The sequence below is a fragment of the Bactrocera dorsalis genome, chromosome 5, assembly GCF_023373825.1.
Source record: "Bactrocera dorsalis isolate Fly_Bdor chromosome 5, ASM2337382v1, whole genome shotgun sequence".
In the NCBI taxonomy this organism is placed as follows: Eukaryota; Metazoa; Arthropoda; class Insecta; order Diptera; family Tephritidae; genus Bactrocera; species Bactrocera dorsalis.
The window spans coordinates 23,102,122-23,129,372 of record NC_064307.1 but is presented as its reverse complement, the minus strand read 5'-3'; the positions used below and the strand labels follow the sequence as shown (position 1 = coordinate 23,129,372).

General features: G+C 33.3%; 1 protein-coding gene across 6 annotated transcripts in view; it reads left to right on the top strand.

The window, feature by feature from the left end:
* Positions 1–27,251, top strand: part of LOC105226995 (titin) — a 358,359-nt gene that overhangs the window by 212,783 nt on the left and 118,325 nt on the right. For 2 of the 6 annotated variants that reach the window (XM_049458997.1, XM_049458994.1), the window contains one exon: positions 2,940–3,424. The exons of the other annotated variants lie outside the window; for them this stretch is intronic. In XM_049458997.1, the coding sequence (XP_049314954.1) occupies positions 2,940–2,947 (8 nt within the window). In that variant the 3' untranslated portion in view covers positions 2,948–3,424. Of the gene's footprint in view, positions 1–2,939; positions 3,425–27,251 lie in introns of those variants that run through there. 6 annotated transcript variants of the gene reach the window in all.

Genomic DNA, 27,251 nt, shown 5'->3' with positions numbered 1-27,251 from the left:
CCAAGAACGATCATAAGAGATCTAATGATCTCTTTGCCCTCAGTAAGGTTAGCCTCTCCCTAGTTGTGGGGCTTCTAACAAAGCTTTAGAAGAGCGACTAAAGAAACTTTAATAGGATTTTTTGAAATAAATTCTTGGTGCTAGAAGCATGGTAGAAGCAAAGCTCGTTCATTACTATCTTTATTCCGACTCTTACTTAAATTGGTGTGTCCGGAGCTAAGCACAAATTCTTTACTAAACTCAAGTTTTCTCAAGGATCTTTCCTAAGACTTTGTGATCAATTGCTCTGAGTATTGCAATTTAAATTTCGATTTTTGCACAAGTCATTACTCAGGGTTTCTAAAACTTTCGCAGTTTGCTAAAAACAGCATTACGTTTGAATTTAGGTTCAGAAATTTGGAATTTTCTTCAAGTAAAAATTCCACAGATATATCCAACCACCCTCGTACAGCATGAAAGTGCCTTTGTTCATAAAAAGTCGTACTTCTTCTGTTGCGCTTGCAGACGCCACTCGGCTTTGCTTGTGGTCTGCCTTGCTGAATATCACTTATCACTTTTCTCGTCATAACCTCAACATATTGTACTTGTAATTATGTACTTGTATTTTTATAAATTTCTTCAATACATATAACAATTGCTATGCATATAAATTTAAATCCTCGGCTATTTGTAATGATTGATTCACTCGAGAGGGTCGTCACGTGATTGTGTTCATAAAAAACACCATTCGATTATAAGAAATATGAGAGTGTTTTGGTCTTCAAAAATGTATGTGACATTATGGAGTAATGTGCCGTTCTTGAAGTCGTTTAAACCGAAAACCTTGTTGCAGTATCAGGTTTGCCGTGTTATGACGACATCTATCAATGATCACTATCATGGTCGGAACTTCTTTTGCGGCCGAATTTAACTTTGAAAAGAAAGGAAAAGAGCTTCGCCGGTCAAACGAACAAGGCAGGATAAGTTTAAGAACTATCAACCCATAAGCATTATCCCAAAACTATTTATAAGAAGGTTTTAGTTTAAAGGATGTACTGACATATGAAAAGGGCGTTAATACAACATAAGAACTTTTCTTCATTGTGTGGATAATATCCGTGTATAAAATCACGATGAACAAGTAATGGGGGTTTTCAAAGGGACGCTACAAAAGTAGACCGATAGGAATGCTTTTCTCACATTTCTCTTCATTAAGGATTGCCATTTCATCATGGAAAAATATTTGATCCAACAACGAGTCGAAATTAATAAAATTTCCTACCGAAATTCAGTGTCAGTGGCCTCAAATTTAAGAGAGCTACGTCCGACTTATGGTCGTCATAATGGTCCTGTCAGATCAACAATTGAGCGTCTAATGGAAAAATTTGAATCCACAAACACAGTACAATATGTTCCCGTGGCAGTAAGACAAAGAAATACCTGTAGTCGAGATTATTGCTAATGCTATCGCATCAATTGAGGAAGACCCAAATCAGTCTCTCACAGGTCGATCTTAAGCGTCACGTCGTTGTGGCGAATTTTGCGAAAAGATCTTAGCCTACATCCTTACAAGACCAAATTGACGCAAGACTGAAGCGGCTTGGCCACATGAACTACTCTTGACACCACGTACTTCATGAGTCACCATTGCATCCCGAAAAAATTACAGTATGGCGCGGTTTATGGGCCGGCGGCGGTGTCATAGGGCCGTACTTCTTCCGTAATGATGAAGACCGGTACGTTACTGTGAATGGGAATCACTACTACTTAATGGTAACCGAATATTTTTGGCTCGAATTGGATGATATGGACTTGGACGATATGTGGTTCCAACAGGACACAAGCCGCACAGCGAATGTCACAATCGACGTATTGAAAACCAAATTTGGGGAATGTGTTATCTTACGAAGTGGAGCAGTCAACTGGTCGCTTCGGTCGTGCGATTTAATGCCGTTAAACTATTTCCTGTGGGGCTACGTCAAGTCTATGGTCTATGCCAACAAGCCAGCGACGATTGATGAACTTCGTACGAATATCGGCCGATTTATGCTTGAAAACCGTGGAAAATTGGGTTCAGCATCTGAACTTCTGCCCGTGGTGTCCATGCAAAAGAAATCGAGCTCCATACATAATGGCATTGAATGTACTTTCACTGGAATAAAGAACTTCATTGATATTCTTTTACTTTTGTAGCGCTCTTATTGAAAACCCCATTACTAGGCTCTCAGATTTCGAGATATTGATCTGTAATTTTGCAAACATCTCACAAGAATTTATTTATTTCTCAGAACCATCTCATATTACCCTTTTATGCTATAAGAAATGCACCTGTGAAGGGTATTATATATATTCGGTTTTATTCTCATTCGTCTAGACTTGAGTGATAGAATCACCATACTTGGATATATGTTAAACTATCTCCTTTATAAAGCTACATATTACATTAATATATACCATATATACCACGGTTCGACATCGAGCGCTTATATAATTTCTATATTTTTTCCAAAAAAACCATTATAATAATTTATATCTGGTGAATATTTTTCAAAATTAAAAAAAAAATAGTGTGTAAGGTTTTTCGATGGAAAAAATGGTTTATATTCAAATAAACTGTATATAAGTAACAGCATGTACATATCAGAAACTCAAGAACTCATACAAACTATTCTCAATTAACATGTTATTTAGCACTAAATTTCAGCAAAATCACTTAAATTAGTACTATAATGTATGTTTTAGATTACAAATTTACCGCTACAGTACTTCTCAAACTTTCACTACAAGTTTCTATCCACTTTGAAAGATTTCCGCACATTCCACATACTATACATAAACCCACCTGCATGCATGCATTTACATACATATGTAAATACATATATACGCACAAACGTAGTTGATTTGTTCTTTACCAAACACAACTTACCAACCCCGTACTCTTTTCTTCTTCTCATTTACAGCGGTTTGAGCGCCCAAAACTAAAACGATAGTGAAACCCGTCAACCTAACACCTACAAAGCAACAAACAGTTATTACAATATTAAACCGTTATATGCAATGTTTGGTATTTAATTTGCGTACCCTTGTAAATTGTAAAGCCACACCAACAGCAACAACAACACAACTAAGTGCTATCAAAATAGTTCTGTATAAGTCCCAGAGACGTTGAACCCAGTAAATGAATGGTCCCCAGTTTTATTGAACACTAATAAATTAACTTTTAATAAAATAAAAGGTATATTAACGAACACAACTAATATTATTTGTAGTTGTAATATACAGTGGGTTCCCAAATTTATGAACCTTAATTTATTAAACAATATTTTTTAAGTAAAAGAGAAAGTTTATGAACTAACACACTTACTAAGGAATACATATGTCCAAATATTGTATGAGATTGAATCTCGAATTTTTGTGAAAATATATTTTTGAAATATACATATGAGTTATTGGCTTTTTTTTTAAATGAGCTGCCAAGAAATGCAACAAAGTAAAACTTGATACGATAATCTTACTTCATATTGGTATATCCTAAGAACTTTCTATACGATAACTGGATTAGTAGTAGTATCCTCACTATATTAGTATTTGTATCAGGGAAATATTTTTTTCGGTCTTAAGGAATTGGTGCTGTTCCAAAACAGCGAACCTCGTGGTTAATGTTTAACCTTGTAAAAACCAGCGAGAACCCTAAACCCATGATGAAGTTTGGTAACACAGCTAGAAAGTTGATGAACTATAGACAACATTTAAGCCAAGTTAGGAGCACATTGGCAATAACGTTCACGTCCCTTCAATTTGACTGTATATCACCTTAAGGCATATATACTCTGTAAATTGTACGATTTCTGGCTTTATGAAATCACAATTGTTCTTTATCATCATTCAGATTTCATTTCACAGAATCTTTTTGTGGTATACTCAAAAGTCTTCCGCAACAGATGATCCAGTATGAAGTGCCTATGTCGTTTGACGGAGACAATTGCATACAGAGTCTGGCAAGTAATAGAACTGATTTCCTTCCGCCGCGATTGTATTTCGGAGCATACGCGCGCTGACTGGATTTGGTAGAGTGCCTTCCTAGCTTACGAAGCTCCGAGCACATGGAAAGTCAGGACAAACATTTGCGCAACTCAACGCTTCCGCATTCGCCCTACAGCCCAGATGTGCCCCCCGGACTATTTCTGTTTCCTTGCATGAAAATGCCGATGAAAGAGGATCCAAGCAGCATGCACCTCGGCTCTCAAGGCTATTCCGGAGAATGCTTTCCGTGACGCCTTTAATGTTTGTAAATCGCGCTGGCAGCGTTGCATCGACGCAGAAAGAGCCTATTTTGAAAGTTTTTTAAAAATTGCGATTGGTTCAATAAATTTTGTTTAACGGCTCAGCCCTATTACTTTCCGGATGAAACCCTGTAGTTAGAATGATCTCTTTTTGGTCAAAAATACACTTTTTTTTATAACTACTATAAACCTCCATCCATATGGACACAAAAGGTTTTGACAGTCGATTTTCGGAAGCGTTATTCACCTTACACCCGTAGTAATTATTTAGTGCTAGGTCGGTGTATAAGGTGGTCACATACAAACCTACCAACCAAGCCTCGCGAGTTTCTGGTGAAGCACTATTGACGTGTGTGGCCTTAATAGGACACAATTCCTCAGTTATTGACCAAAACTGTTAGCTTCTGGGCGATTGCTTACTTCAGACATTGACAATACAGATCAGGATTAAGACTTTGACAGCAAGAGAGCAGCTCATACTAGATGACTTCTTGTCAATCCCATCAAAAAAATAGCAAAACCTTGACAGTCAATCCTGGCTTGGCAACGGTTGGCAACGACTCACCCGAAGCCGAAAAGACCGTTTTCACTTAACGTTAGTTTAAGTAGCCCACTTTTCATCACCAGGAAGCAACCGCTTCAGATACGGATACGGTGATTCAGCAGGATTCAGCAGGATTCAGAGTTGAAAATTCGATCCATGAGTACTTTTTTGCGTTAACTCGTGTGGCATCAATTATCTTTTGAAATGGTTCCAAAGAGTGTTTTGTGCAATGTTTAGCTTCTGGGCAATCGAAATAGAGATCACATGACGCTCGGATTTAATGAATTTCATTATTTTATAGATATTTTCGACAATTGGCCTTCTAGAGAATGGTGTAACTTTGACAACAAAATTACCAGAATGAGAAGCGAAACGAAAATTGCGCATGATTTGATGTTAGTAACAGAACCATAAACACTATTGATATTTTCAATCGACTGGCTTTCGTTTCGCCTTTATCGAAGAAAAACTGTAAAATATGACTTAATTTCTCTTTGCAGCTTTGCAGCGCTCTCAAAGAGTACAGAGCTAAGTAAACACAAACCTGTCTAAGAGTTTTCTTTGGTTCAAAAAAGTATCTTTCTAACGTCATATAGTACGTAACTCAGTCGCGCTTGATTACTAAAGCCATCTATTGGGTAAATAATGCTTTTATTTAAACAAGGCCTTATAAAGGGGTTTCCAATAGATCACTAGAAAAGTAGACCTAAAGGAATAACAAACGACGCCATTTTTATTTAACTGCTCTTTTGATATTTCTCTTCAGATATACGATCTAACAGCAAGTCGAAATTATTAAAATTTACTATCGAAATTCGGAGTCAGTGGCCTCAACTGTGGGGTTTTTCAATAAGTACTCAAAAGTATGAACTTTATAAAATAGAGGAGTTCATTCTCCCTTTCGAATTATTTATTTTACTATCGGATATAATATAAACTAGTTCATAGAAATATTATCTCAATCGGTTGGCTTAGCTTGTTGATGTAAACTACGATCAATTTCCACTAAACTGACAAATGAGCGAGAAAAAACAAATGATGACAGAGACTTGTAAAGCGAAGCCAAAAATTTTTGTTCCTGCTTGCAGTAAGAAATATCAGATTTGAAAATAACGGGTGATTTTTTTGAGGTTAGGATTTTCATGCATTAGTATTTGACAGATCACGTGGGATTTCAGACATGGTGTCAAAGAGAAAGATGCTCAGTATGCTTTGACATTTCATCATGAATAGACTTACTAACGAGCAACGCTTGCAAATCATTGAATTTTATTACCAAAATCAGTGTTCGGTTCGAAATGTGTTTCGCGCTTTACGTCCGACAAATTTTGTTCAGCGATGAGGCTCATTTCTGGTTGAATGGCTACGTAAATAAGCAAAATTGCCGCATTTGGGGTGAAGAGCAACCAGAAGCCGTTCAAGAACTGCCCATGCATCCCGAAAAATGCACTGTTTGGTGTGGTTTGTACGCTGGTGGAATCATTGGACCGTATTTTTTCAAAGATGCTGTTGGACGCAACGTTACGGTGAATGGCGATCGCTATCGTTCGATGCTAACAAACTTTTTGTTGCCAAAAATGGAAGAACTGAACTTGGTTGACATGTGGTTTCAACAAGATGGCGCTACATGCCACACAGCTCGCGATTCTATGGCCATTTTGAGGGAAAACTTCGGACAACAATTCATCTCAAGAAATGGACCCGTAAGTTGGCCACCAAGATCATGCGATTTAACGCCTTTAGACTATTTTTTGTGGGGCTACGTCAAGTCTAAAGTCTACAGAAATAAGCCAGCAACTATTCCAGCTTTGGAAGACAACATTTCCGAAGAAATTCGGGCTATTCCGGCCGAAATGCTCGAAAAAGTTGCCCAAAATTGGACTTTCCGAATGGACCACCTAAGACGCAGCCGCGGTCAACATTTAAATGAAATTATCTTCAAAAAGTAAATGTCATGAACCAATCTAACGTTTCAAATAAAGAACCGATGAGATTTTGCAAATTTTATGCGTTTTTTTTTAAAAAATATCAGATTTGGAAATATTATATATTGTTCGAAGATACCTACAGTTGCAGTTTTTTTTTATTTCTTATATTTGCTTTTTGACATTTTAGCTTCCGCAATGTATTCAGATATTTTTCTATTGGGAAATTTTTGCAAAATTATACAACCACATGACTAATGCGCGCAAAATGCATAAGAAAAATAATTGCTTTGAACTTCTACAACTAATACCTTGTCACTTTCTTTTGCTTTATTTGACGCGTTGGAATTTCATTTGAAGAATAATATATTTCCTTTCCCCTAATGTATCATAAAGCGCGTGATAAGAATATTTGCCATTGCAAAAATACAACGCTAAGTGTGAGATAATACCAGAGCAAAGACAGAAAAAGAAATATCTAGCAAAAAACAAGCACAGTTAGTGCGACATTGAACACGGAATAATTGAAAAAATATATATACATAAATATACTCTTAGAAGCATTCCCGGCTGCTGGCGGGAGCGAAGAGATAAAACCCAAAGCTATTTGGATAAAAAAAATAAAAAAGCTTTCAACAAGCAACAAATACACAATTCAATGAAAAGTGTGAGGAATTTTATCTGCTTTGGGCAAAGGCTAAAACAACAACGCGAAAAAATATGAGAGTTAGCTGTCTAAAGCAAAAGTAATGTAAAGCGGGAAAAGGCAAACAAATGTTAATGGAATGTAAAAAAATAAAATAAAAATTATAAATAAATAACAAATAATAAAAGAAATATTTATAAAAACGAAAAAAGTTATATATAGATAGCAAAAACAATAAAAAAAAATATAAAAAAAAAAATAAAAAGTCACAACTAAAAATATTAATAGCAAAAAAGTATAAAAAATATTAAAAAATCAGAATTATATAAAATAATAAAAACCAAACATCTAAATTCATATAAAAACCATTAATTATTATTAATATATACTTTTTATCGGCCTGCTGGAATTAATTAGTTGCGTTCACACGCTTTTGCTGCAGTTTTCGGTATGAATTATGCGCATAGTTTAAGACACTCGCATATATTTATAAATATATCTGTATATATATGTCTGTATGTATATATAGATTCAAGAGTAAACATTCGCTGACTCGTATTACACATAGCCTCACACAAAATGCTCCACTCCATCATAATTCCAGCTGTTTTCCTCAGAGATTCACTCATTCGTAAAAGCCAACGGCGACTAACCGATAAGATTACTTCTATGTGTGTAATTATAATGCACATCTCACCGTGTGTTAAGTGCTCTTCTTCACCTAATTTCCATTTCAGTACGAAAAACAAAGTAATCACCAACAGTACAATTAACGCCGGCAAGAAAGCAGATTAAGAAAAGTTTTTTTTTTGTTTTGAAGTGTATACTAGCGGTTGGCAGCAGCCACTTGACTAGCGAAAATTAATTATTGTTGCTGCCAAACGCACTGGTGGTACATAGAAAGTCGAAAAGAAATACAAAAAAATAAAAAATAAAAACAAAAACTTAATAAAAAAAATTAAAAAAAAAAAATTAAAATAATTAAAAATAATAAAAAAAAAATTATAATTATAAAAATATAAAAAAATTTAATACAGAAAATATTAAAAAAATTTAAAAATAAATTTAAGTCAATACACACACACACGCAGTACAGCAAAATGTTGAAGAAAGTGTGGCTCCGTGCAACAGTTTTGAATATGCAAAGCAAATTAGTTTTGAGTATGTAAGACAAATTAAAGCATATAAACAATATATTAACCGTAATTTGCACATACACATGCACATGTATGTATGTACAGCTGTGCTACATATGCAAAATAAATATTTAGTTGAGTTGGTTTTGATCAAAAGTTTAAAGAAAGCAGCAACAAATCGCAGAAAACTGTGCAAAATTCACAAATAATATCCAAAAAACAACAACAACAAAATATGTGTGGCCAAAATTTGACAGATGATATAAGTATATGATAGCTTAAGAAAATCCCTTAATCACAATGAATTATTATATGTAACTCAGATAAACGTTGCGTTCCATATGAACTGACGACGCGCGGTAATAAATTTGTCCATCAGAAAGCAGGTTTTCTTGTTATACTTTTAAATCGTTAAGATATAGGGTGATTTTTTAAGAGCTTGATAACTTTTAAAAAAAAAAAACGCATAAAATTTGCAAAATCTCATCGGTTCTTTATTTGAAACGTTAGATTGGTTCATGACATTTACTTTTTGAAGATAATTTCATTTAAATGTTGACCGCGGCTGCGTCTTAGGTGGTCCATTCGGAAAGTCCAATTTTGGGCAACTTTTTCGAGCATTTCGGCCGGAATAGCCCGAATTTCTTCGGAAATGTTGTCTTCCAAAGCTGGAATAGTTGCTGGCTTATTTCTGTAGACTTTAGACTTGACGTAGCCCACAAAAAATAGTCTAAAGGCGTTAAATCGCATGATCTTGGTGGCCAACTTACGGGTCCATTTCTTGAGATGAATTGTTGTCCAAAGTTTTCCCTCAAAATGGCCATAGAATCGCGAGCTGTGTGGCATGTAGCGCCATCTTGTTGAAACCACATGTCAACCAAGTTCAGTTCTTCCATTTTTGGCAACAAAAAGTTTGTTAGCATCGAACGATAGCGATCGCCATTCACCGTAACGTTGCGTCCAACAGCATCTTTGAAAAAATACGGTCCAATGATTCCACCAGCGTACAAACCACACCAAACAGTGCATTTTTCGGGATGCATGGGCAGTTCTTGAACGGCTTCTGGTTGCTCTTCACCCCAAATGCGGCAATTTTGCTTATTTACGTAGCCATTCAACCAGAAATGAGCCTCATCGCTGAACAAAATTTGTCGATAAAAAACATTTCGAACCGAACACTGATTTTGGTAATAAAATTCAATGATTTGCAAGCGTTGCTCGTTAGTAAGTCTATTCATGATGAAATGTCAAAGCATACTGAGCATCTTTCTCTTTGACACCATGTCTGAAATCCCACGTGATCTGTCAAATACTAATGCATGAAAATCCTAACCTCAAAAAAATCACCCGTTATAAAATAAAAAATAAAAAATCATAAAAATATATATAAACTCAGTCGTATATGATCCATATAATACCAATATAACTTTATTTTGATTTACCTTAATTGCTTTATCGAAATAAAGTTGCCTGTTAACTGGCTGACAACAGTTTTGAAGCCCGTGCAGTTTGTCAAACAGTTATTGTATAAACGCCAGTATTTACTTATTAACTTATTGGCATAATTTGTGCTGTAATTCATGAGTTTGGCTCTTTGTGAAGATTCATGGTGGTTGTGGTTTAAACCTAAATGCAGATAGAATTGAAAATTCAGTTCAGTGTGGAGTCGCACTGCGGTCGGGTGCCGGACCCACAGATCGGCAGAGGTTTTAGGACGACCTCAAACCCGGCCACGGTTGAAAAGGTCTCTCTTCCACCTGACCAATTGAAACCAAATAATATAATATTTATTTTGATTCTGATAGTATTGCAAAACTGATTTGTTTCGAAAATTCACTTTTTTCCATCGTAACCAAAACTAGCAGACATTGCTATATTCATTTGAGACCAATAACTTGAGAAAATTGTAAGTAAATGTCATACGACTTTAATATTTAAGCTTTGTAGGTTGGAGATTTTTTACGGCGTCATCTGTTGGTCAAAAACTTTGCTCATGCTGTATCAGTACTTAGATTGATTGAAAGAAAATGACTAAATAACAGCTCATTTGAAACCTTGACCTATCATAGTAAAACCCATTTTTTTGGCAAAATCCGTTCTGGTTTTTGTTCAACATAGTTCCCATCAAGGGAATAGCGATCTTCCAACTTTTCGATACCATTTTTGTACTATAATTTGTCCTTTGATTCAAAATGGTCTCAATTTCGAACATCTCCTCTTTATTCGACGAAAATTTTTTTCAAGAGATCTGAGAACAGGAAATAGTCACGGGGGCCAGTTCTGAAGAGTACGGGGGATTCCGAAGCAATATATAACCCAATTCATAGATTTTTGCAATAATTTTCACTAACTTATGACACGATGCATTATCTTGATGAAACAGCACTTACTTTTTGCTCAAATGTGACCGTTTTTTCAGCGATTTCGTCATTGAAACGGTCTAATAAGACTTTGTAATAGTTGTTTATGGTGATCCTTCCTTTTTCAATGTAGTCAATAAAAATTTTTCTATGGGCATTCCAAAATACAGACGTCATAACCTTGCATTTTCCATGCTTTGGAACGAATTTATCGTATACAGTCCACTTGGATGACTGTGATATCACACGATCTTGGCGGTAAATCGACCAGCCCTAAAGAGAAATTATCTGCTCACCAAATTATTCTCTCATTAAATCCTTTGATTAATGTGATGTGTAAGAAGTAACGCCGTCTTCTTCCAAGTATTCGTTTATCATGGCGAGATAATAGTCGCTTTCGTTCCGTTTTATCCGGCATCATTTTTAAATAAATATAGACTGATGATTACACATGCCCACAAACCACACCAAACCGTTTTTTTCTGGATGAAATTGCACCTCTTGAATCCCCTCATGTTGCTCTTCGTCGCTCTTTCGCATTGAGCCAGAAATAGGCCTCATCGTTGAACAAAAATGTGGCTTCAAAACGTCGGATCTTCTTGGAAATTTTCAAAAGCTTCAGTTCTTTCCAACGCTGTATTTTGAACACTTTCAATTTAAGATCTCGACGTAAATTCCATACGTCAGTTCAAGTTGCTGTGAACGGCGCCGAATCGACACTCTATGGTCTTCGTGTACACTCTCAGCTACTGCTTATATATTTTCTTCAATGCGTGCTGGACGTGGTTTAATCAATCGAATATTATCCAATAATGAATTCTGGATCACAAGATAGGTGATGGTGTCGCGAATAGTATGCTCTGTAGGCCTATTATGTTGACCATACAGAAATTCTTTACAGAAACTAAATTTTTCGTAATAAAGTTGAACGATTTGTAAAGACGTTGTTACGTTGTTCAGACGTAAACCTTTCCATGATAAGATGCCAAAAAAAAACTGAATAAAAATAACATGACAGCTTGACACAATTACGAGTGCTCTATCAAAAAAAAGACCATTGAAAAAAGTACCTCTACTTGGATCACCCGTTAATATCATGCGTATATACTTATGTACTTGCTTAATAACATCGTTATTGAGAGTATAAAACCAAATGTGCCATTATTGAAAGATGTGACTTGCAAGGGATGGTATTTGCTGGAGATATAATGATTTCAGTTCATCAATACATTGTTGGCTTATCTACCTACATACTTACATATATCGAAACAAATGACAAAGAGACACTATCTAACCATGTATATCCCTTCTAATTTTCCGAATACGTTTTATAGGAAAATAGCGCAATTTGCTAATGGAATTTAAATTGATCATTCAGCTAAAGATTCATATTATATAATTTTTATTCCAAGGAACAATGTATAGTGGATTACTATTAATTCTGAAGAGCATGCACCTTTATAACACTGGTGCCGTTTTTGCTACCATGTAGAACCTAATACTCCATCAAGCGAATCGGTAGACACTATAACAGTAATCCCACTTATATTCTAATGGCGTTCTCTTTACTTTAAATACTATATATTCACGCAGGCCATACTGATATGCACACAGGTGCAAATACTGCATAAAAAGTAACAAAAAGAAAGCATCTTAAATTACTTATTTAGAACAAAAGAAGAACACAAGCGAATAACTAAAAGCAACATAACTCAATGATGGCCAGAAGAAAGATTTGAATTTGATTGCATTAGGGTGGCTAATTCAACCACATCGGAAAGAAATGTTCAGTTAAACACGCAGCGAAGGTTCTATAGACAAATGTTGAATTCAGATAATTAAAATATGCAAAAATCGGTTGTATATATCAAGAACTAGGCATTATTTCATAATATTTCTTAAACAACTGGCTCTTAAAGATTTCAGAAGACTGATTTTATAATTCTGGACAAGTATGTACATCCGCCAGTACTTTTAAAAGGCAAACATTTAAAATTCTGAATTCAGTTTTATTAAAGTTTTGAACCTTCAAAAATATATTGAGCTCTTTACAATTTAGTTCTGAAATAGTATCGAGCCTTCTGGCGCTGATGCAAGCGTTGCAAATTTTTCCAAATAGTCTAACCCAGAGATATTCAAAGTTTGGAAGAAGGTTTCGACTGGAACTAGGCAATCTGTAACGACTCATACTATGAACTCGATTTTAGTACCTTCTCCAGATACATGTAAGAACAATTATATATATATTAAACATATGTACAGGGTAGGCCATTAAAGTTGACCCATTTGTTTCTAAAAAAAAGAACAAAAGAAAACAAATTTTTTTTGTTCATTTCAAAAATAATTTATTTTGGTCCAAGGGGATTTGTTTCAGCTAATATTAAAAATTAGATCGCGTAAATGAGCACCTTTAGCTTTGACAGCTAAATGCATTCTTTTTTCGACATTTTCCATGACTTTGGCCAATGTTCGGATGATATGGCGGCTGTTTCACGTCGAATGTTGGCTTTCAGTTGAGCTAAGGTCTTTGGCTTATTAGCGTATACCTTGGATTTCAAAATTCCCACAAATAAAAGTCTGGTGGCGTCAAATCTGGTGATCTCGGTGGCCAGTCAACATCACCATTTTTCGTTTTCAGCCATTTCGATGGAACATTTGCCAAAATTAAGGCGTCGCGGATAATCAGCTGGGTTTAGTTTTTGTGCCATTGAATTTTATATGGAAACATCTTCAAATCTTTATGAATTATGCGTCGGAGAGTGGTGCGAGAGATGTCTAATTCCTGAGAGCGGGCGATAACTCGATGTCGATGGAGTCTCCTCAATACTGGCTCGTACAGCTTCGATATTTTCATCAGAACGTCTTGTGCGTTGTCTGGATGCATGACTGGCATTACTGAGATTACCGGTGTTCACAAAATTTTGCGTATAAAGACTTAATTGTGTTCTTAACTGGAGCACTTTTCACTTTATTTTTTTTGCGAAACGCACGTTGAGTTAACACAATTGAAAAGTTATTTTGAATATAAAGCTGAACAATTTCAGCGCGTTCTTTTGGAGTGTACTGTTCCATGGTATAAATTGTCTTCGAATGACGCTTCTAACGCGGTATGACATTAGCCGATTTGTCAGCGCTGTTAAAAGTTACAGCGTTGCCAGATGGGTCAACTTTAAATGCCTACCCTGTATATATAGATATAACGCATACACTGACATTTTCGACATAAGGTAGATCATTATATGAAAATTTGAGGTAATATCGACCCGATTTTATCTTCTTTTGCCAATACCACGTACTATTACCATGCCACATAATAATACATTTTCCCTGGGTTTCATAAAGTACCTCCCATACATACACCAATCAGATGGAGGAAAGTCAGCAATTGTATCTTTTTGGAGCAGAAAGATACAATGTTATGAGTAAAACGTGTTTTCTCATTTTTATGGAGATAAAGTCACCCAGAATTTCGTAACTGTGGGGGCTCAGGGAAGTATTACACAGAGACATAATTATCAAGATTTTCTGTGAATTTCAATTATATATCCCATACAATGACCAATATCCAAAAGTCAACTATAGATACTGGGGTCCACATATTCGGTACCTAGGGGATTGAACAGTTTTTGTTGGATGTAAACGTTATTCGTGTAAGTTTTATCCCGCTACATTAATTGCTTCTTGAATTGTACACTTGAAAGTGGAAGAATCAAGTGGAATTTAAAATTGTGTTATATGGGAAGTAGGCGTGGTTTTGGTCCGATTTGGTCCAATTCGGTCCAATTTCGCACCTGTGACATACTTGTAGGTATACAAAAATAATGCCACGTACTAAATTTAGTCGAAATCAATGGGTCGGGTTCCGAGATATGGGATTTCACCAAAAAGTGGGCGATGTCACGCCAATCGTCCAATTTTCATATCGCCTCTCGTAAAGCCCTTTCATACCATCTCGGAGGTAAAATTTAATATCTCTGGCGCAATTAGTTATTATTGGGCTCACCTTAATGTCAGCAACCAAAAAACAACCAACAATGCAGGCATTGCATTGCATGAAGGATGCCACTGTTTATGGCAGTCTGACGTGCGTCAGAGAGTGCTCCAATTACATGCAACAACAAAAACAAACAAAAAATGGAAAATACGAAAAAGCAACAGGTAACACACTCCAAGCGGAAGACGAGCACAAAAGCGTAAAGAAATAAGTTAAACAACTTATTAATGGTAAAAAAAATTAATTGCACGAATATGTGCGTGCTGCTGATCATTTATACATATACATACATATGTACATATGTATATGTGTATAGAGTTGAGTGGAAGTGTGCTGAAAGGCAAGTAAAAACAATGAATGCTGGCAAATCTCGGGTATCAGTTCGGTATGCGTAGCGCAAATCGATCACACGGCGGAGTAGAAGCTGTTGCCGATCATGTCAGTATATAAAAGTATACATATGTTGCTATGTATATACATGTGTACACATATGTATGTATGAATATCAGTCTATGCTAATATTAAGTCAAACACCAGAAGTTGTTTGATGGGCTTTAAATAGCTCTCAATGCCTGTGCGTTCATGTTGCCGACGAAAACAACTTGCAACACGCAGCGCATACATACAGGCATGACTATAATGGAGTAGAAAAAGTGAAGTACTGAACTTCTCAACAGCATGCAGAGCAGCCTTTCAGCGTGCATGTGGCGTTTAAAATTAATTATTGCAAATTATAGTGCACAACTGCAACAACAACTGTGGCAACATGACATGCGATCGCAGCAGCAACTACTTACAACATTGAGAAAATGTTTATAAACATTCTGCAGCAACAAATACATGTATGCGAGTGTGTGATGCTGCTGCTGATGATCAAGCGTTGATTGCCGGTTGTTGTTTTGATCGGTTTTTTGTTGTTTTCGCGTTGTTGCAAGTGTTTATTAGTGTACATGCAACAGCTTAAACGCTACAACTTAATGTTGCCAGCTGTCAGTGACAAACTAAACGTTGTGTGGCTATGAAGTGCCCGCGCATACGAACGCCGCAACTACAAAGCGCTTGCGCACACACCGACAGACATACTACAACAAATAATTCCGCAATTCGCCGCTTTGTGCAGCATCCTCGCCGCGGCGCTGCACTCGCGCGTGTTTATTGTGTAATAAATATAAAAAAAAATATATAAAACAACAACAAAAGTTGGAAATTCATCAAAATTGTTGCGGGTAAAAGGCTTAATGCTTCGCTAAATATTCTTATTGTGTGCTAAGAAAGAAGTAAAATAATAATAGAACAACAATAAAAACCATAGCTGTTGATCTTCCGCTTGTAAGATACAGTTTACAGCAACATAATACGCGCTGTTGAACAATTTGTTGGAAACAATTGCTTTTATATACCCCGAACCAAAAAAATTATAACATACAAAAATAAACGTCGGAATACTACAAAAAAAATATATACTTACATATAAGTTTATATATAAATGATCAGCGCGACGATTTATTCATGTCCAGACAGACAGATCCGCGAACTAGCCGCTCAGTTTTCGAGCTAGCAATCTGAAATCTTCTGCAACATTATTATCCAAGGCTGTACTACAATTTCCCAATAAATTTTTCATATCGGAAGGCTATAGGCTATACCTGCCATACAAACTGATTGATCAAAATCAAGATCTTGTAAGGAAAACTTTTTCATTTCACAATATATCTTCAAGATATTTGGCAAATATTATTATCAAAAGTAGCACTACATCATCTGAACAAATTGTTCAGATCGGACCACTATAGCATGTAGCTGCCATACAAAATAATCGATCAAAATCAAGTGCTTGTAAGAAAAAATTTTTTATCTGACAAGATATCTTCACCAGATTTGACATTGATTATGGTCCAAAGCAAGGCTGCAACCTCTAAACATAATGTTCAGATTGGTCCACTATAGCATATAGCTGCCACACAAACTGACTGAACAAAATCAAAATAAATATTTTTTATACCCTTTTAAGCTATAAAAAATGCACCTGTGAAGGCTATTATACCCGTTAACTTGGTTTTCTTTTTTTTTGTGTAATTTAATGAGACCTTCACATGTCGCAACAAACGGTTTATTTAACTTGGCTTGCTCATGCGCCGTGATAATTGCGAATGCTTTTATTCTTACAAGCATGTTTTCTACTTCTTTTGACGAATCTAAGCACCGTTAGGGCTTTCTATCACAAGTACTGCCGCTGTGATGCTTCAAATTATTTAACTATTTCTACATATGTACATATTTTGTACATACACATGTATATAACAAACATATATCTAAATATGTTTATATTTGATACTAAAAATTAAATGCTAAAAATAAATAATAATTAAAATATTGTTTTGCAATAATTTCACCTACCTTAATTCCATTTACATTGTAGAATTAACTTCCGCCACATTCGACTGCGTCAATTGAGTTCTATTTGTTTGTTTAGTTTTGCACCTCTGCACATCTGTTCCACTCGATTGGGTAATCAAATGCGCATGAAGAGATTTTCGCAAATTAATTGAGCTGCAATTTACTTGTGAATCTCTGCAATAAATAAATAGAAAATAAGATTTGGAATCTGTTGAGAGAAGCAGCTTGAATTATTTTGCTTAATTAGTAATACAAAAAAAAATATATATACATATATATAATGAAATCTGTCTAGGCAACTGGGTTATATCAACATTGCGATTTTGTTGCAAGAAGTAATAACTAAATATTTTAAGGAAAAATAAATTGCAGAATATTTTTGGTAGGAAATTAGTATATGATTTTAACGAAGTGAAAGATTTAATGTACTTTTTTCCTAGATGAAGTAGTATAAAGTGTAGTGCTTGGTATAAAAATATTTATTTTAAAATTTATATCCGGTATGAACGGTCTAGAAGATAAATTTATACACTTTTCGAACCCAATTCGATTGTGATTTTATTATATTCTCGCCAAATTAGATTAAGCTAGCTCACATATTGACGATTTTTGAAATATACATATGAAGTAATAAATAGGCCGAGAGTAAGCATAGGGGAACTGAGGCCAACTCAACCAATTTCGCTATTTTTTCTAATTAAAAAAATATTTTTTAATCAGAACTAAAGATACAACTTACACGATTTCGTTAATTTATATTTTTGAATACTTCAATATAAAATAATCCCCTGATGGAATAGCGAATTATTTTCCACAAGAAATTTATGAAATTACAATGAATAGCTACAATCAACTAGAAGGACGAAATCCCATATACATATTCGGTGAGTGAGAATTGGATGAACATATGAACCGATTTATCAATTTTCAAACAAAATATTCGTTAATTTCTGAGTTATAGAAAGCAAAAACGAGAATTGTACGTATTTATTCTGGCACAGGGTGGTACAAGTTTCGCATATAAAGTAGATCCGAATTTCGAATATAATACATTTACGAATCGAGACACAGAATAGGGCCCAGTATATTTGGATTAATATACAATTACTATTCCTACTATATGAGCTATATCCAAGAAGTCGAAGTGGAAGTGGAAGTTAGTTATATAGGCACAAGAGTCATCACAATACGCAATATTGATTCCCGGATATTATATTGGGTAACAACCAAGTATATAAAATTCGATTCCAATAAGTCGTTTCCAATCTTTTATGAATCTTAAAGCCTTTAAACACAAAAAATTGAAACTGAATGACAATTAACTGTAATAACAATACCACAACAAAACTCAAGCGAGGTGAAGATCAGTCCGCTTGAAACGACTCAGTAGATATTATTATAATTCTGAAGTATAAACAAATTGAATAAAATAAATTAGTTATAGATTTTAATAAAATCGGGCTTGTGAAAGATATACTTAAACTGTAATAACATATATAAGACCAATACTTGAACACAAATATCAGTATACCCAAATATTTCGTTCAGAAAGATATCTTCCTCAAAAGCCCACAAGAGAAATTATTTCTTAGAGAAAGGATTTCATGGATAAACAACTGATTTCTACTCTCTTTGCTTGAAAATCTGTCCAGATGGACAAAAACAAATATTTTTTGTGGCAAAAAATAATAAATATCGAATTATAATAGGCGATCATATAGTCCTCAATTTTTATATCTATCATGCTAAGAGCAAACTATAAATTTTTATATGAAAATACAAAAATTAATTAACACTCACAACTGACGTGTTTTATTCCACAAAATATATATGTTTGTATGTATGTAGGGCACATGTGATTGACTATAAACCGATTTGCACGTCCTCCAATTGCCAATGGTGCAAATGAGCGCATAAAAACTTATTACCAATAAACTTGTTCTCGAAAATTTGACATTTATGGTAAATCGACAGGCAGGTTGACAGATAAAAACAACAAACAAACAAAAAAATAACAATAATACTAAGTATAATGCCAAAAATGAAACTGGCAACAAATTCACAGATGTGCGTATGTATGGGTGTATATATCTATATATATCTACTATATATTTTTTAGTTTATGTTAAGCATATGCATTTAGGAGCGAGCAACAAGAATCAGACTATTGTGGCATGCTTGTTGCAAGCACTTTGCACATATCGAGTAATTAAATTAAAAAATTAATGCTTTTTTGCTGGCTATGCAGATGTGCAAACAAACATACATATGTATATGTATACGTGTATGCGTGTGCGTTTAAAATTATGATCGCTTGTGCATAAGTCATGCAAGCGAAAATAAACTTAATTATTCATATGAGCAGGTAAATTGGTGGCAACAATGTGAGAGTGCGCCAGTGTGCCACAGAAAAAAATGTACTTTTTGTTGTTATAATATTTCACTTCCATGCTACCAACTTGCACTACTTATTTTACATACATGCATATGTATATATTTGCGGTTAGAAATTATGTATATAAATAGCTATGATGAGCTTTGTCCACCTGCGCTGCAAGGCAGCCAACTTTTTTGAGTCAAAACGCAAATTTTTTGAAATACAAGAATTTTTCAAAATTTATTTTTTTGCTTCAGAATAGAATTTTCGAATATTTATGCACTTAACGGGCAGCAAATTTCTTCTGGTTTTATATAAAATTGTAATAAATCGAGCAAATTTTCCTTAATTTAGGAATTTAAGAATATTTTTTCAAAAATTTTTATTTACTAAATGTTGTAGGTGACATGCAAATGTATATGTAAAATATAATTATATATATATGTACATATATATTTAGCTTATAGTCTATACAATACAGAAATATAGTATAGTCATGAGTGATCGAGAAGAACATTAAGTATATGCGATTGCATAGGCGAGTACCAAGCAATGGTTTGGACAGTTCTAGCGATTTTGCGACATTTTCTCAATTTTACAGTAAACACTAGTTAATTAAAACATTTAGTATTTTATACTGAAAAATATCTTTCATCTATATCTATCATTTCTTATAGCATAAAAATGTATAAGAAAATCTTTTTATTTATTTTGATAGTTCAGCTTGTATGGCAGCTGTTTGCTATAGTGGTCTGATCTTGAAAATTTTTTCGGAAATTATAACGTTTTCTTAGAAAATAATCCATTACAAATTTCGTACAGATATCTCACCAAATAAAAAAGTTGTCCCTATAAAAAACTAAATTTTGATCGTTAAGTTCATATGACAGCTATATGCTAAAGTGATCCGATTTGAACTATATAACCGGAAGTTATAGCATTATCTCGGACAACAATCTATGCCAAATTTCATGACGATATCTCTCTAAATAAAAAAATTCCATACAAGAACTAAATTTTGATGGTTCAGTTTGTATGGCAGCTATACCTTATAGTCGTCCGATAACGGCGGATCTTATGTATAAACAGCTTAATGAGAGGAAAAGAACATATGCAAATATTCAGATAGATATCTCAACATTTGAGGAACTATTTTCATTATAGTGCGACTGATGACTGTGTATTACAAACTTCGTGGTGGACACTCTCTAGAGTATAAATATAAAAACATAGCGAAAATCATTTTATCACTACAAGTATATACTATGTTCAAATAAAATTTAATTTTTTCGGACTTTTATCACCAGTACTTACTGTTCTTCTTTCCACATAGTACAGAAAAAGTTTAGATTCATTTAAAAAAAATTGAAAAGCTGAAGAGAAATTATTTTATTTTACCCCAGCAAATATTGAAAAATATTTTTCAAAAATAAATCACATAATTATTTTTAGCAATTCAACTCAATACCGAAAAATCTTACAGTCCATATACACATACACACCTACAAATGCTAGAAGAAAGGCGAAGAGTAATGGCGAGTAGCACACTGCGGCCGAGAGCGTGAATTTTCTCATAGGATCTCTTCTCAGACTGACCAGTGTAGGCTCTGTGGAAATCGAAAAGACAAAATGATGGGTCGATTTTGAGAATCAACATAATATATTTTTCAAAATTTAGTTACCAAATTCTTTAACGGTTTTAAAAATTAAAATACTTCAGCTATTGCCAATAATTAACTTTTTTCCTAATCAGGACAGGCTTTGCCGTTGCTTCAAGCTTAATTTTGCTATAAAATATATATCATAAAATTCATTTACCAATCGTATTCGCATTCCATTGGTCGGATATCAAGAAAGCATTTCAGTATTACGTTAACTTCTTCAGATTACTTTTACATAGACAAATTCTTATTGCTTTCTAATATCAACAAAAGGTTTGCGACTTCACTAAAAGCTAATTGATGCATACATTTAGGAGCAATATTTAATAAATTTGCTTAGAGTTATTAAAATTTGGATTTTTTCATAAATATAGTCGTAAAAATAGGAAGAAGAGCTTAGTTGTAGAATGTTAATTTCTATAAGGGATCAACTTTCCTTCTACTTGCTTCATAGCAATATTCTTGAAATTCTGTGGATAGTTTCTCTCAACGTTTTTTGTTATATTTTATGATGTGGTTTGCAAGTTTTCTGGCAGAAGAAAAGACACTAAAAATTAAAACTGAAATAAAATTGTACTGATTTTAATTATGTACCACGAACAGTTGTAGTAGATTAACGTTAGAAACTTATGCTGACTTAAAGAGACTTAAGAAATATCACAAAAAATCGTCTCAGTTTCACATTCAAGTCGGTAAGCCGATTAAATTCAATATTTCCTTATATAAATTATAAACATTTTACCGCTTCAACTCTACAAACCCCATCAATTTCTTGCAAAACACCATCTGCAAGCAGAAACGAGCTCAAAAATCGAAGACTTATGCACACAGCATTAAATGAACCCCATCAATTTGGCCTCCAACCACGACGGCAGTGCAGTCGACGAATTTCCCAAAAATAAAATCGATGAGTTTTCCCACAACACAACAAAAACACAGCACAACAAACACAACGCATACAACAATGGCACACCACGAATCAAAGACGAAGTGTTTCACGAACGAAGAAAGTACTCTCACGCGTTGTGATTTACTCATATGGCGCACAGCATATGTGGTACATTCAGCAATATAAATATACATAGAGTAAAATACATATGCAAGGCAACAACGCCGATCGAGCTATTTGAACGCAATCGGAACGATCTTGTATCATTCTTCGCTCGCACCTCAAAAACGATCGACGTCTTGGTTTCAGTCTCGGGGATTATGACTTAAACCAGAAGATTTTTAATTTCTGAAATTTAAGTTTTTCATACGCGCACCAATAAAATATACATATATAGTATATATATAAAGAAATACATATATATTTGAAGGGAAAAATATATATTTTACATAGAGTTTTTCGTATAATTTTTTTTATAATAACTGAGGTGAAAAAAGAGAGTTAATTTCTAACGGAAAATATATATTTGAATATAATTTAAACGAGTTACCAATCACATTATAACGCCGCAAAGGATAACGAAAGTAAGCAGTTGGAAAGAATTTTCTTTAAGAAAATATAAAAAAAGGCTGAACAAGTGCATGAAATTAGTGAAAATTATTGAAAATGTAAATCTGCTTAAAATATAATACTGTTTGAAAAGTGTGAAAAATATTCAAAAATTTTTTGGTTTCGTAACAAATTTTTATGAAGAAAATATTTTTCGCTGCGCTGAATATCTAAAAAAAGATTCGTTACACTTGTGTGGAGCAGCGAACGGACGCGCGGTGTTGTGGTGTTAGTGCTGGTGGGTGATCGTGCCACACACGAACCGTACTGACGACCGATTGCTTGTGGTTTTGTTGTTGTTTTCGGTCAAATTTTGCGCTCGAGGGGCTATCGTGTGGCCGGTGGGTCGTGCGGTTGCTCGGTCGCTCGGTTTGTGGGTAAATCGGTTGATCGGCTGATCCGGATCCGTCGCACGAATTGTTGCACTCGCGCGCAGTGCAAATATATATACATACATAGTATATTTATATATATTTATGTTGTATATATACGCTAGTTAAGCTGACTAATTACTATGATTAATTTATATATGCATGTGGAAAGAAAATTATGACTGTGCTTGCCAAGGATTAAAGCAACAACAAAAAATAATAATATTATGATAATAATAATAATAAAAGTACTACTCAAAGCTCAAGGATAACAACAACAATAAGTGTTGCTCAACAACTAACGGATAACAGTGTTTTGGATATATATTTTTTGCTTAGAACAACAACACTTTTAACGAGGAATATTAAATAAATTCGGAACAAAAATATTTTTTGAAAAAAAAAATTATAAAAGTTATTTTAAAAAATTAGGCGCTTTTAAATATTTTTTATAAAGAAAAATACAAATTTTTGCATTAAAATTTTTTTTTTGAAAGAAATACTCTATAAAAGTGATTTAAAAAAGATTGGCTTATAAAATACTTTTTGTAAAGAAATTTTTGTACAAAAAATATTTTAGAAAAAAATTGTGTAAAAAAAATATGTATTTTTTAGAAAAAAAATCTCTGTATAACAATTATAAAAAAAAAATTCATATACAAAATATTTTTCGAAAACAAAATTTCTGTTTAAAAAATATTTTTGCAAAAAAATTTCTTTATCAAAAGTGTTCTTGAAAAAAAAATTCTTTATAAAAAATATTTTCAAAAAAATTCTGAATAAAAGATATTTTGTAAAAAAAAAATTATGAATAAAAAATATTTTTTGAAACAAAACTTCTGTATAAAAATATTTTTTCATAAATAAAAATTCTGTATGAAAAATAAGTGTTCTAAAAAAAAATTTAAAAAAATCTGTATAAAAAATATCTTTTGAAAAAAAAAATTCTTAAAAAAATTTATTCCAAAAAAAAAATTATTTCAATTTTTTAAAGCAGTTTTCAGTTCATTTAAATTTAACAAAAGTTTGTCAATTTTTAAAAATAGCCACTGAAAAATAAGAAGCCACTAGCTGCTCGCTACACTTGCGCCTGTATTTGTTTGCATGTTTGAGCGCATAGCGGCACTTGTTTGTGTTTGTGTTGGTGCGGCATAAAAGTGTTCGGTGTTATATTTTCGTATATTTTCGTACACAAATGAGATGGAGTATAGCTAGCCGCCAAGGAATACGAAAAGGACGGCCTGCGCCGAAATTATATTTCGAAAATAGAAATTTTCATCCAATAAAATACACTAAACTACTTTCTCTGTGGCCTTACACACGGAAATTTCGCACAGCCGGAACGTTTGCGACGAACTCAACACGGTGGTTTGTGCGAGTCGGAAATTGTGAGCAAACTTCAGAGCATAACGAAGTGAAAAAAAGATATATAAAAATGCAAAGTGAAAAGTGATCGCCAAAAAGAAAATTTGATATTTTTAGCAAGCAAAAGTGTGTGAAAGCCAAAACTAGCGCACGAAAATGTGCGAAACGAACGCACGCTAGCAACTGAAACTAAAATAACAGTGCAAAAATATTGAAAAAATATATATATTTCAAAAATTTTATTTTCTGTGTCAATACAGCATATTTGACCCCGAAAAACAATAGTGTTTAGTTACTATAATCTCTATTTCCTCTTTTCTTTAGCGCCTACAGAAAGCAAGATAAATCCGTGTTTGAAGTGAAATTTTGAAAAAGTCAAATATAAATATATATATAGTGGAAAAATCAGTCAATACAAAGCAGCAGCAGCAGCAGCGTTTCGAAAATATATATCGCAAACGTCGTATCCACAACTCGAATAGTGTTTAAAATCGGATAGATACAATTAAGTGGTAATATTATTGTTGGATTGCATCGCACCGCAAGCCAACCAATAAATAGCCAGTCTCAATCTATCCGATTAATTGTAACAGCCAGTGAGTTTACTACAAACGAATATATATAGTCAGTTACAGCTGCGATCAGATCACTCAAAATCAATCAGTTATCATTTTTAAATGCAATATAGTGTTATATAACGAAAATGCAACGAGAAAATTCGAATCCGTACCAGCAACAGTTGCAGCAGCAGCAGCAACAACAGCAAACGCAAATGCAATCGCATCAGGAAACACAACAATACTCGAGCCAACAACAATTCTCGAGCGTGCAGCAGCAGCAAAGGATTAGCCGCACCGAACAGCGCACCGTCCAGAGTCAGCAAGTCACTCAGCAAAGAGGTCAGTTGAGCAACACGAAAATGCTAAACTTTGTGCTTTGCCAGAAATATTTTTGCCATGATTTGCTTTGATCGAAATGTTTGCTATGTTTGTATGCGTGTTTAGTCGCATATGCACTAAATTTAGTGCATAAAATTAGGCGTAAAGGAAGCGCTTTTCTTTCTGATTTCGAAATTGGCGTATAAAATATTAATAAGTAATCATTCAGTCCCTTTTAAAAAGGTTTCCAGCTGTTTACTGTTATGAGGAAGTTTTATAAGTGATGACTAAATTATCATTAAAATTTTTTTATCATAAATTAGTCGAATTAACGACTATTTTTGGTTTCAAAAATTAGTTAGAAAGCTGAGCTATATTTATTAATTTTTTGAATTTGAAATTAATGAATTTAAATATTTTTGATGTTTGCTATAAACACTTGCTTCTATTTAATCAACTTTCAACATTTATTTTTTTTTTAAATTGAAGTCATTTTCATTTTTTTTAAATTTTACCTTAATATTTATAATTTAAGTTATTTTATTTTATTTTATTTCTTTTATTTTATCTTATTTTGTTTTATTATTTAAGTATTTATTCCTTATTTTTTTTTTATTTTTTTAAAGCATTTCCTTCTATTTAATCAATTTTATTATTTTTAAATTTTGTTTTTGTTTTTGTAAGTAAATTTTTTTTTATCTTTTTTATTTTATGTTATTTGATTTCACTTTATTTTATTTTATTTAAAGCACTTCTTCTATTTCATAAATTTTCCAAAATTTCTTTTTTTGAAGTCATTTTTATTATTTTTACATTTTTTTAATTTAAGTTTTTTTTATTATTTTACCTTATTTTATTATTTTTCTATTTTATTTTATTTTATCTTATTTTTTTATATTTTTTTAATTTTAATTTATTTATATATTTTCTTTGCATTCAATTTGTATAACTTTTTTATTTTTAAATGCTATAATCAACTTTTATTTTTCATTAAAACGTATTTTGTATGCTTACACCTTATGATGGCTCAAAATATGCGTTAATTTTTTCACTTTCTACTAAGAGTAATCGGTTGGTGGAAACCTCAAAAAATAGCTCTTCAGATATGGGCTCTTAAACCTCTGCAATCCTCATTTATTTATTTAATCTAATGCGCTCTTAACATTTAGAGCAAGAATTGGAAAGAAAAATGCATACTATCTCATAATTAATAGATTCATATCTAATATTTGAAAATATGTCTCTTCCCTTATATCTTTAGGATAGTAAATTTTCTAAAAAAAAGTATGCATTTTCGAAAACCCATCATTCAAAAGTTATTAAAAATTATAAGCTAAATTATTTTTCTGTTTTTTCGAGAACTTTATTTTTTCAAGATCTTTATAACTCGCCAGCAATACGTTGTTAGGATACTTTTAATAACTTCAGAACAGTGAAATGGTTTCCGAAAAAAACCTTTCATATGAAAGACAAATTATAATATTTCTGAAATGATATACAGTTGATATTTCCTAGAATCGACAAAAAAACTTCGATTTAGAGCGAGTTAGTGAGATTTCGAGTTATGGAAAGAAATTTGTATGAAATTTGACTTTATTGCCAATTTAAGAGTTTGAGTTATGGAGAACTTCGAGTAATAGAAGTTCTAGTTCTGGAAGTTCAAATAAGAAATTCGAATTCCATCAGCTAAAAATGTTGTTTAAGCATTTTATAACCAACTTTTTTTGAGCAAATTTTCAAAACGGACAAGTTTCATGCATTTGCCTAATTTTTGAAAACTTGTATGCTATTAATTATTATAATCAAATCTTCCGCCCATCGTCTATGATAACTTTTT